Source organism: Vombatus ursinus, unplaced genomic scaffold (genome assembly GCF_900497805.2).
Source record: "Vombatus ursinus unplaced genomic scaffold, bare-nosed wombat genome assembly UNPS02014798.1, whole genome shotgun sequence".
NCBI lineage: Eukaryota > Metazoa > Chordata > Mammalia > Diprotodontia > Vombatidae > Vombatus > Vombatus ursinus.
The window spans coordinates 52,892,543-52,905,130 of NW_020954576.1; the positions used below are offsets into that span (position 1 = coordinate 52,892,543).

Below are 12,588 nucleotides of genomic sequence, written 5' to 3' on the forward strand. Positions count from 1 at the left end.
AACAAAACAAAACAAAACAAAACAAAACAAAACAAAACAAAACAAAAGAAAACAAAAGAAAAGAAAAAAGAAGGGTAGCTTGGAGTGTGGAGAGACTTGAGGGCAGGGAGACCAATGAGAATCCCTCTTGCTATAGCCCAGGCAAGAAGTGAAAAGCACCTGAAATAGGGCTGTAGCTAAGTGAGTAGAGAGAAGGGAGTATAGAGGAGAGGCCTGGTGAAGGTAGAAATGATAGGATTTGACAATGGTTGGTTATGTAGGATGAGAGTGAGTAAGGAGTCAAGATCAACATTTGAGATTGTGAGCCTAAGTGACTGGGAGATGGTAACACCCTCAAGAGTAACAGGAAAGTTGGGAAGAGGGATGGGGTGGGGGAAAGATAAATTCTGTTTTGGCTATGTTAGTGTTTGAGATGCCAATGGGACATCCAGTTCTAGAGGTCCAAAAGGCAGTTTATCAACACAGGGCTGGAGCTTGGGAGATAAACTAGGACTGCATATGTAGATTTGGGAATCATCTGCATAGAGATGGTAATTGATCCCATGGAAGATGATAAGATCACCAAATGAGATCATGGAGGAAAAAGAGAAGACTCAGGCCTTGAAGGTCACCTACAGTTAGATGGTCATGCTTATATATTACCTGAAGCATGAACCATCAAAGGAGACTGAACAGTCAGATGGGTTGGAGGAGAACCAGGAGAAAGCAGAGTCACTAAGCCAAGAGAGGAAAAAGTATCCACAGCAAGGTGGTAACTATTGATGTCAGAGGTTTCAGATAGGTCAAGAAAGATGAGAATTGAGAAAAGGACATTAGATTTGGGTCTTTGGAGGCAATTGGGGTGAAATGACTTGCCCAGGGTCACACAGCTAGGAAGTGTTGGAAACTGGATTTGAACTCAGGTCCTCCTGACTCCAGGCCCAGTGCTCTATCTGCTGCACCATCGAGCTGCCCTTTGCCCAAAAATGGACAATTAATTGATGGCTGGTGATTTTCAAGAGTGTGGTTTCAGTTAAATGATGAGGATGGAAGCTAGATTGCTGTGAGTTTAGAATCAAGTCAGAGGAAAGGAAGCGGAGGCATGAATTGTGAAGGCTTTTTCAGAGTTTAGCCACGAAGGGGAGGGGAGCTATAAGAGGACAGCCAGCAGGGATGAACAAGACAAGGGAGGGGTTTTCAAAGATGGGAGAGACATAAGTATGTTGGTAAGTATCAGGCAAGGGACTGGCAGAGAGGGAGAGACTGAAGATTAGAAAGTGGAGATGATGGTGAAGACAATCTGCAGAAAAGATGAGAGGACAGGACCCGGGGTGATGTAGAGGGATTTGCCTTGGCTAGGAGAAGGGTCACCTCTTCATTTGAGACAGGAAGAAAGGAGGAAACATTGGAGGAAGAGGAGTGATGTGAGATGAGGAGGGGGAAAAAGGGAGTGTGAGGGGAATAGAATACAATCATAATAATAATAATAATAGCTAGCGTTTATATCACACTTTTGAACAGCTAGGTGGCTCAGTAGATAGAGTGCTGGGCCTGGAGTCAGGAAGACCTGAGTTCAACTCCAGCCTCAGACACTTAATCCTGTTTGCCTCAGTTTCCTCATCTGTAAAATGAGCTGGAGAAGGAAATAGCAAACCACTTCAATATCTTTGCCAAGAAAATCCCAAATGGGATCACAGAGAGTTGGGCATGACTGAAAATGACTGAACAACAACAGAATATTGCACTCTAAGGTTTAACAAAGTACTTTTTACATTTGTTGTCTCCTTTGATCCTTACCACACACCTGTGAGGTAAGTGCTATAATTATCATCCCCACTTTATAGATGAGGAAACTGGAGCCCAGGAAGGTTGTGACTTCCCAGGGTCTCCCAGCTAAATAAATGTCTGAGGCAGGATTTGAACACAGGTCTTCCTGACTTCAAAATCACGTATGGAGATGTAAGCGGAACAGCTAGCAGGCCAGGTTCCCTGGAACACAGAGTAAAGAAAGGGGAGCAATAGAAAATAAAACTAAAAAGGCAGACGGGATCCCAGATTGTGAAATGTCAGACTAAAGATTGGATATGTTATTCTATAGACCACAGGTGGGGAACCTGCCATAGACAATAGGGAGCCACTAAAGTTTTCAGATAGTTAAGTGACATGACCAAATCTGTGTTTTAAGAACATCATGCCTGTCGAGCAATAGGGAATGAGCTTAGACATCAGTAAAGACTAAACTCCCTGAAGGAAGAATGGTACCAGGGACAGAACACTGGATCTGGAGTCAGAGCACAGCCTTGGTTGAGAATTGGATACTGACCCTAATCCTTACTACCTCACTTACATGGTCTCAGAAAAAGTCATTTAACCTCTCTGGGTTTCAGTTTCCTCAGCTTCAAAATCAAATAGTTAGACTAAATAATCTTCCAGTTCTAAAGCTATACCCTCCTGGAGGTCATGGAATGGAGGAGGAGAAGTGATGGGGAGCTAATGGTCCCCAAGAGAATATCCCTCCCTAAAGAGTGGTAAGATGATAATTGGATGTCTGAGATAAATAACACTGCTGTTGTTGTTCAGTTATGTCTGACTCTTCATGACCCCATCTGGGGTTTTCTTGGCAAAGATACTGGAGTGGTTTGCCATTTACTTTTCTGGTTCATTTTACAGATGATGAAACTGAGGCAAACAGAGTAATGTGACTTGCCCAGGGTCACACAGCTAGGAAGTTGCTTATCCATAGCTGTATTTGAATTCAGGTCCTCCCAATTCTTGGGCCAGCACTCTCTCTACTTCGCCATCTAGCTACTAGTATAGGTTGACATGCAAGCTCCTATTTCATATCCTTTGCAACCTAGCTCCCAACTATCTTTCTATGTTTATCCTACATTACTCTTCCTCATTCAACACTCCATCTCTCAGTTCTGGACATTTTCTCTGGCTACACCTGGTGCCTGGAATGCTCTCCTCCTCAGCTCTGCCGGCTGACTTCTCTGGCTTCCTTTAAATCCCAACTAAAAGCTCATCTTTTACCAGAAGCCTTTCCCACCCCCTCTTAATTCTTATGCCTTCCCTCTTGATTATTTTCTCTATATCCTGTAAATAATTTGTTTGCACATATTTGTCTTTATGTTGTCTCCCTCATTAAATTGTAAACTTTTTGAGGGCAGGGTTTATCTTTTACCTCTTTTTTTTAATCCCCAGTGCTTAGTACAGTGTAGCTCATAGTAGGTGCTTTTAAAATGTTAATTGATTGACTGATTGATTCAGGCATTCTATATCCCATCCAAACTGGCCTTCTCACTGTTCCTCATACACACTTCCCCCATCTCTTCCCATACCTACACCTCAGAGAATCCCTAGTTTCTTTCAAAGCTCAACTCAGGGTCAACACTCCCCCCCAACAAGGACTTTTCTGATCTCCAATATTACATTGTATTAGTTCTGTATACATACTTAAATATGGACATGTTGTTATTCCCCATTCCTCAATTGAATGTAAGCTCCATGAGGGCAGGAGCTGTTTAATTTTTTAAAATTCGTATTCCCCCCAGGAGACTCTTTAATCAGTTAGTCAATAAACATTTATTAAGCACCAGCTATGTGCCAGGCACTATGCTAAGCACTGGGGATACAAAAAGAGGCAAAAGACAGTTCCTGCCCTCAAGGAGCTCATAATCTTACGGATTTTTAAGATTATAAATTACACATGCTGCCCACCTCCTGATAGTCAAGTGATGGATTCAGAGTGCAGATTGAGGTATAGATTATTTTTTTTTGCAAATAGTATTTTATTTTTTCCAATTACATTTAAAGATAGTTTTCAACATTCATTTTTAAATTATTTTTAAATTAATTAATTTTTAGTTTTCAACATTGGCTTCCACAAGATTTTGAGTTCCAAATTTTCTCCCCATCTCTCACCTCCCTCCACCTCAAGATGGTATGTATTCTGAATATCCCTTCCCCTAATCTGCCCTCTCTTCTATCACTCCCCCCTTCTTTTACACTTCCTCTTCTATTCTCCTGTAGGACAGAATAGATTTCTATACCCCATTGCCTGCATATCTTATTTCCCAGTTGCATGTAAAAACACTTTTTAACCTTGTTTTTAAAACTTTGAGTTCCAAATTCTCTCCCTTCCTTCTTCCCCACCCACCCTCATTCAGAAGGCAAGCAACTCGATAGAGGTTATACATGTGTGGTCACGCAAAACACTTCCATAGTAGTCATGTTGTGAAAAACTAACTATATTTCCCTGATATAGATTATTTTGGGCATAACCAATGCAGAAATTTGTTTTGATCCATTATAGTATATATGTTTGTAAGAGCAGTTTTGTTTTTCTTGTTTTCTCAGTGGGGGTGGGAGGGAGAGAATTTGAACCTAAAAATAAAATTAAATTGAATTTTAAAAAAAACATTAAGTTTCAGAGCAGGTTGTTATCTGCTCTGGTTGAGTTTCCTCATTCTTATACCAGTGAAATAATCCAAGAAAAGAAAAAAAATTTTCAGGTGGTATCTCAGCCTCCTACTAGATTGTAAACATGGTAGGGACCACGTTTTATCTAAATGTTGCAATCTCTGAAGCACCTAGGGCTAACCCAGAGTCCTGCCCACAATAGATGTTTAGGAAACATTTGTTCATTGTAATTGAACCTACCCAATCACTCTCCAGTCCTGAGGAGGAAGACGGTCAGGAGGGGTAGCCCTCCATCATTTACAAGATATTACCAGTGGCTTGGGAACCACACAGCAAGTCACGGAGACCCCCACCTACAGTAACTCACTGTCACTGGATGGCAGCAGGTAGCCCCACCAGCCAACACCCAACATACAGCACCCAAACCCAGGCCCCTCATTGGGTCGTACCGGCAGTCACCAACTCATAATCAAACATGAAGTAAATCCCACCTAGTCAGTAACACCTCGAAAACCACTCCTCTGCCCCCATACATTTACATATAACCTCTTTCTAATAAGCTCATATACAAGCCCTGGTACTTACAGTTCCTGCAGGGAAAGGCCCTGAACAGTTTTCCAAGAGAGTGAGTTCAGTGCATTGGAAGAAAGATTCCTGCAGGAGAGAAAGTAACCTTACTTCTAGTTGCCCTTCCGAGCTTTCTCTAAGTGTAGAATTTAATACCTGTCTGATCTGCGACACCTTCCCCCACCCTGCTTCTACCATATCCCACCTCCCCCAAACTCACAGCTTCTATGTTAGAAGACTCCTACTCTTCTCCTGACCAGCACCACTAGGGTTAAGCTCCCCTTCACTCCCACCCCTAGACCCCCAGGGAAGGGGGGGATCAGAGGGAACAGCCGGCTCCCCCTCCCCCACCTGGCCCCAGCTGGCAAAGTGCTGAGGCCACAGCTGGGGGGTGAGCAGGAGGGGGTCCATCTGTGCTCCCCCTTCCCCCCACCCCACTGTCAGGAACCAGATGGGGAGGGAAAAAGAGAGAGCACATCTAGGTCTCCCCCTACCCCACCAAAACCTTTGCACTAAGTAATTCGAAGCATTCTTGCAGATAGGCATCAGCCTCCCCCAGTGCACACATCCCTCCCTTCCTTGGTCTTGATTCCTCTGCTTCCGAGAGCCTCGTCCCATCCCCCAACCCCTTCTCTCCACCTGTCTGATGCTCAATCCTGTAAAGGGGAGGATAAGACGGATCTTATGATGCCTCCCTTCAAAGCCTCTGAAACTTTAGAGGAAGGCCAAGGCTGGGAAAATAGCAAACAGAGAGATAGAGAGAGAGAGAGACAGAGAGACAGAGAGAGAGAGAGACAGAGAGACAGAGAGACAGAGAGAGAGAGCTTTACCGGAGAGGGCCAGAATCTATAGAGAATTTCCTAGGTAAGAAGGGGGACAGCTGAACTTTAGACCTTCCTCTGGGAAGCTTCTTTCTCTCATATCTCAAATCGGATGGGGCATCAATTTCTCTGCCCTCAAACTATCCTCTAGAGAATGGTCTGGGTCTCAGCTTCAGGTGCTGTCCCCCTGCCATTACTTCAGGTGCTGCCCCCTGGACCATTTCTTTACAGGGATACTTTCTTGCCCCGATCTCCTCTCTTGTAGGAGGAAGCTGATGGTGGGGAAGGATGATGACAAAAGTTAAATACAAGCAGAGAAATTTTCTGTGACCTTCCCTCACGTATACTTTGGAGCTTAAATGACACTATCCCCACTTGAAAGGCCCAGGATAGAGGCCGGGGGGACAGAGATTCCCAACCTGGGAATCCAGGACACTTATCTCTACTTCTTTCTCCTTTCCCAACCTGGAGACCCCATCAGCTCCTAAAGAAAAGAGATCTGTGGAAAGATCCACTTGGAAGCTGATGCCACAGCTCAAAGCTGGAAAACGGGAATTCAATTCAACAAAGATGTGCGACCAATAGGTAGGTGAGGAATGGTTTCAGGGATTTCTATCTCTGAAGAGTATGAAGAAGAGGGACCTCCCAGCAGGGTCATTCAGAACAGAAGCAGAGGAATGAGCTACAGGAGCTAAGGAATCTGAGGACATTGAAAGTCCTTGACCCAAGACTTGGGTGTTCACACAGCTGTTGGGATGATACCTCTGCCCTTTTCCATTCACAGCTGAAGACCCATTAAGAGGCCCGACCCGTCCTTCTTCACGACTCCCTCACAGAAGGACCAAGGTGTGCTGATACTCACAGTCGGCTCAGCCGAGGGGTGAAGCGAAAGGCATCTGGAGCCACGGATCGGAGACCACTGTGTACAATGGTGCTATGGGAGACAATTCAGGGTTAGTCCCACCCAGAAGATGCCTGATCCCCTTTCTCAGCACTCCAGCTCCTCTTCCCCACTCCCTGACCAGCCCCTCTCTCTAGAGCCCCAACCCTTCCTTCCCTCCCATCCTGTCCCCTTCCCCTCCCCTCACAGGTTCCTCAGCTCTCTCAGGACACTTAGGTCGCCCAGGGCCAGATGCTTCAGATCCTTCTGGTTCTCAATATGGCTATGAAGAAAGAAAAAAGATGGCAGAATGAAGATTTCTCTCTTTCTCTTTTTTATTTTTTCAGATGAAGAAACTTCAGTCCAATTCATATGTAGTATATGGATTCACACAGGTACCTTCCCTTCCGGACACACATATCTTAGCACACGTAGACTCAATTCCTCTGATGGAGAGGCCTTAACCCCTCCTTCGAAAGCCTAGGATCCAGCTTAGTTCTCCCTGATAGCTCAGCACTCCTTTACCCTCTCCCTAGTCTCTCCCAACACACCAGCCTGTTCAAGTTTCAACATCCTCCAACATGCTTATGCATCCCTCTCTCACACAGGTAAATAACACCCCTGCCCACGTGTGTTATTTTGGTAGGTACTCACCCATGCCTGTACATTTGTATCCACACAGATGTGAAGACATTGTTTTTAAGTAATAAAGACAAGCCCCATGATTTAATCAGTACAAGAAAAGTGAGGAGATTCCCTTCCTCTATGCCAGTCAGCACCTTTTTCTGTATTTTTCTAGTCTAGTTTTTAGTCTAGTATTTTTCTGGTTAAAGTGACTTGTGCTGGGTCACATGGCCAAGATGTGTCAGAGGCTAGACTCGAACCCAGGTCTTCTTGGCATGAAGGCTAGTTCTCTATCCATTACAAGACACTGCCTCCCTCAAGGGAGGGCAAGAATCATTTTTTGGACCAAATGTGTGATTGCATTGGCAAGAAGAACTATGAGTGAGTCAACATTCTCTCCCAATGAAGATTGGCACAACTCTAGTCTTCGAGGGCTGGGTACAGCATTTAGGGGCTAAGTGACTTACCCAAGTTGCTCAGTCAGGATGTGTCCAAAGTGGGATCTGAACCCATGTTGTTTTTGGTTTTTTTTTTTAGGCAATTGGGGTTAAGTGACTTGCCCAGGGTCACACAGCTAGTAAGTGTCAAATGTTTGGCCTGAAGGCAGATTTGAACTCAGGTCCTCCTGACTTCAGGGCCAGGGTGCTCTCTCCACTGTGCCACCTACCTGCCTCTGTTTTTTGAATTTCTGAGACCAGTTCTTTACCTGCTTTTCCATGATGCCTCTCTAATGAGGTACCATTTGTTTTTTTTTTTTTTAATGCAGCAAAATTATACCTCTGTGAGGAAAGGATGGGACTGAAGCTGTGATTCCCTTATTAGAATAGAGAGCTCTAGCCTGGGGACTTTCTCTACCAATGCCCCAGTGCCTGGGGCAGAGAGGAGTTAAGTGATTTGCCCAGGGACACAAAACCAATAATGTTACAGGTGGATCTTGAGCCCAGGGCTCCCTGGCTTCAAGGCCAGCTCTCTATCCACTATCCCATGCCACCTCTCCAATAATAATAATAATAATAATAATAATAATAATAAAAATAAAATAAAAATGTACACAGGGCTTTAAGATGTGCAATAGCAACTTAGCATGATTATTTCATTTGAGCCTCACAACAGCCATGTGAACTATATTATAAATTAAATTATAAATATATATTATAAATTGTAAATTATAAACCTATAAAACAAATTGGCAAAATTATCGCCATACTGAGAGTAGAGAGGTGAAGTGATTTGCCCAAGGTCTTCATCAAATAGCTAGTGTCAAGAGATGATACTTGAACCCTGTTCTCTTCTGATTTCAGGGCCATTGATTTTTCCATTGAACCATGCTGCTTCTACTCCTGATCCCCTTTGGGGTGCAACCTCTCCTCCCTGGACAAAGTGCAGGGTAGGTCGGTGGGAGTAGAGGGGAAGAGGGGAAGCCTGTTACCCAATGCCCCAAGATTGTCCCCTCCCTCTGCCCCTCAATAGAAGCCTACCTTAAAGGGTGTAGGGAGAGACAAAGGAGAGAAAAGAGGAGAAAAGAAAAGAAAAATAAGACAATAGGCCTCGGGGGAATTGAGGTTAGAGGCAAAGAGATTGAAAGAGAGGAAGACAAAGAGACCTGGCCAAAGGAAACTGGATTCCAGGTGTCACCCTTCCTGAATTCTTCTTCACCCTACTCCACCCCTGAGAGGGTCCTTGGAATTCATTGTGGCAAAGCATGTTGGTCAATTCCAGAGAAATCCTAATCTTGTCATAAGCCCCTGAGTCACACTACCCTGAGGCCTGGGGGTGGTTATTCTCAGAATCCTTCCTTGCCCTCAGACAACATCCTCCACCCTTTCTTCCTTCCCTCAAAGGAGGAAGGGTATAGGGGTTAGAAGAGCCCAGAATTGTTTCCTCTCCCCCAAGAGCTCTCCAGCTCCCTCCTCCTCCCCCTCCATGTTCCCCAGTCCCATCTCCCCCTAATATTTCTCTAGTCTCTCTTCTCCATATCTTTACTCCCAGTTCCTCCTGGCTTTCCCAGGATTCTCTCATTCCACCCCTCACATAACATTCTCCAAGCCCTTGCCCCACCCTCTCTCTCAAGTCCCCCCCTCTCTGTCTGTGTCCCTAGTCTCTGTCTCTGTCCCCCAGTCCCCCATACACACACACACACACACACACACACACACACCTCAATGCATTTCTCGCTCGCCCCTGGCCACATGCCCAGACACCTCCATCCCTTTCCTATCTCACCCGCCCCTGCTCAGAATTCAGAGGAAAGTGGGGGCCCAGAAACAGAGGCAAAGGGCAGCAGGGAATAACCAGCCAGAATGGTGTTGCCAGGCAGCATGAGCTAGGAGGCCCGTAGTTCACTTTTAATTGTATTTTATTTGCCTATTCCCTACAATCTCAACCCATTATTAGCACTGCCAGGGAGACTCAGGAGTTCTGCCACCTAGTACCTCTAGCTTTTCTGAGGGAGGAGGTTTCTCACCAAACTCCAGTCTCCGCATACCTCACCCCTGAGGCCCCTACCCCTTTCCTACCCCTACCTGGGCAAGATGAGTAGAAATCAACAGACCGCAGGGGCTGAACCTTCACCTGGGAGTCTGAGTTCCTTGGCTAAAGTGATGAGGACCTAGAAGCCTGGGATTTCCCTTGTGAAAGTTTAAGTCAGGATGGGGTTCAAGTCCTGAACTCTACCACTGTGTGACCTTAAGCAACTTGTTTCCTTTCTCTGGGCCTCAGTTTCCTAATCTGTAGAATGGGGGTATTCAACTAGATTATCTTTAAGGGTCCTTCTAGATCTTACATTCTAGGTTCTATAATTTTGTGAGTCCTGGGTACAGTGCCTCCCTTCCCTTTCTCCCCCACCCTTGGTTGGAGATGTAGGACAGTAAACACAATGCTAAAGAAAGGTTAGGTAGAAGATTCCATTTCCTTCTCTCTCTTTCATTCCTTCACTCTTTGGAGGGTTACTGAAAAATGCCCCAGTATTTTCCATCTAATCATGCAGTTGTGCTTCCTGGCTTCTCCCTTCAGGTATCTGAGCAACTTCCAGACAGTTACTACAGAATATCTGGGCATCTTCTAGCATGTTAGGGTACTTTCCTGTGCTAACAATGCCACACAATTCTAGGGGACATTCTCAGCAAACCCTCCTATATTCTAGGGAATTTCCTCCCCAACCATAAAATAAAATACTGAAAAATATAGTCACTATAAAATACTCAAATACATTCCAGCCAATCATGCCAGGATATTTTCAAACTATATATCTTATATACTATGGGATAGACAAGTAAGTATGTGCCCCACTCCCCCAGCAGTTGTTAAAGAAAAATGGAGTATTTTCCAGTCAATTACTACTGCGTGTATTTGCCACTTCTGCAGACACCTCAACTACTCCTTCCTTCCCTTCTCCTTTCCTTAGGGGGCCCACTCTAGGCTTTACTTTCTGACAACTGCCTGGTTTCCCCTCCAGGCAATGAATCTAGGTCCTGAGGGTTGGGAGGTGATGGGGATAGGACAGGGAGAGAGAGAGAGCAGGCAAGCAGAGAGCTGGGGACTTCTATCTCCCACTGTAAGCACCTTCACTTCATGGTTGTCAAGAGAAGCCAGGGGACCTCAAATCATCCCTAAGGAAGGGGTGGGGACAAGGGCCCTTCAGATTCAAAGCTAGGTGGGGTGGAGAGGTGATACTTTCCCTTCTATCCCCCAAGCACCAAGACATATGAACTGTCTCATCCCAAAACAAGCTTTCCCCAGTTTTATGTGGGCAGTGTCACTAGGGTAGAAAAGGGCCATATACAAGCTGACATTAGCTGGAGCTGCCCAAAGCATAAGAGCAGAGGAGCTGGGGAGGGGCTCAGGGAGTCACTGGGAGAAGGGGCTAAAAGGACACTGAGGAAGAGGGGAAGGAGGTATGGGGACACTAGGAGAAAAGGGCAGGGGACTGAGAGGGGCACTGAGAGAGGAGGACAGGGGGCTGGAGGGGGCATCAGGAGAGAGGAGAAGTGGGTTGGGGCAGGGGGACACCAGGAGAGAAAGGCAGGGGGCTAAAGGAAAGTAGGACAAGACAGAAATACTAGATGAGAAAGAGGCTAAGGGAGAGGAGAGGATCTTGGGGAGAGGGTCAGTGACTGAGAGGACTCCAAGAAAAACGGGCAGAGGCTGGTGTATCAGTTCTTAGAGCATCTTCTACTCTCTACTGCTTCCTGTCCATGTCTGGCTTGGGAGTCCTCGGTTCCTGATAAGCCCCCAAAGCTGGGGGAGTGGAGAGGATCTTGGGGAGAGGGTCAGTGACTGAGAGGACTCCAAGAAAAACGGGCAGAGGCTGGCGTATCAGTTTTTAGAGCATCTTAGGAATACTGTTTCTAAGCATGGGTTTAATTCAAAAATTCTGCTGTTGGAAAATCTCATTGCTCCCGGCTCCAACCCGGACTCCCAGAAGGAAGCCCCAAGGTTGGGGAGAAAAAAGAAGTTACCCCTACAAGGTACCCCACTAGTGTTTGCCCCACAGGAGTCCCCACAAGGCTTGAAGGCGCAGCACCCAGATCCCTGGGTTACAGGGGGCAGAAATTCCAGCCTCTCTTCCCACTCAGTACCAGGGACCACCTGCTGGCCACACCACCCTGCCAGGGAAGCTTCACATCCATGCCTCCCCTAGCCCCCCTGCCCAGCTTCAGTTCTCCAATGCCCATCCCTAATGCCCAGTGGGCACTCACAGCTCCGTCAGGTTCTCCAAGCTTGTCAGGTTCTCCAAGCTTGCCAGGAAGCCAAAGCTGGTGAGAGCTCCTGGCTTCGTGCAGAGCAGCCCTGAGGGGCCAAAGGGGCAGCAGGCATGAGGGCAGTGGGCAATGCCTGAAGGCACCAGAAGCAGCCAGGCTAGCAGGGCCCAGGGGCAGCCCTGCCTGCCAAGCTGCCCGCTCCTCCCGGCTCTGAGCATCTCCCCCTCACTGTCTCGGCCAGCCTGACTGCACTCACCCAGCTGCTCCCAGCCCAACCTCCCCCCCCCCCCCCCCCCCCCCATGTCCGGGCCGCTTTAAAGGGACAGCAGTCTTAAAGGGGAGGAGCTGGCTCTGCCCCTCTCCCCCAATATCCCCTAGCCTCTGTTCCTTTCCATGAGTACTCCTCAGCCCTCTCCCCCCTCTTTAAGTCCCCCCCCCCCCTCCTGTCCCTTCTCTTGTGCCCCCTGCCCCCTTCACCAGTGTCCCTCAGGCACCAGCACCTCTCTTTCAGGGCCCCCAGCCCCCTCCTCTCTTTTCCATCATCCCTCCCAGCCCCTGCCCTTGTCCCCCAGTGACCCCTCAGTCCCCCACCTTT

General features: G+C 46.8%; 1 protein-coding gene across 1 annotated transcript in view; it reads right to left on the minus strand.

The window, feature by feature from the left end:
* Positions 1–12,211, minus strand: part of NTRK1 (neurotrophic receptor tyrosine kinase 1) — a 40,501-nt gene extending 28,290 nt beyond the window's left edge. The window contains exons 1-4 of the mRNA XM_027871293.1: positions 11,991–12,211; positions 6,878–6,952; positions 6,652–6,723; positions 4,987–5,055 (exon numbers count right to left, since the gene is read on the minus strand). Coding sequence (XP_027727094.1) covers positions 4,987–5,055; positions 6,652–6,723; positions 6,878–6,952; positions 11,991–12,211 — 437 coding nt within the window. The remainder of the gene's footprint in view (positions 1–4,986; positions 5,056–6,651; positions 6,724–6,877; positions 6,953–11,990) is intronic.
* Between the last annotated feature and the right edge of the window lie 377 nt (positions 12,212–12,588).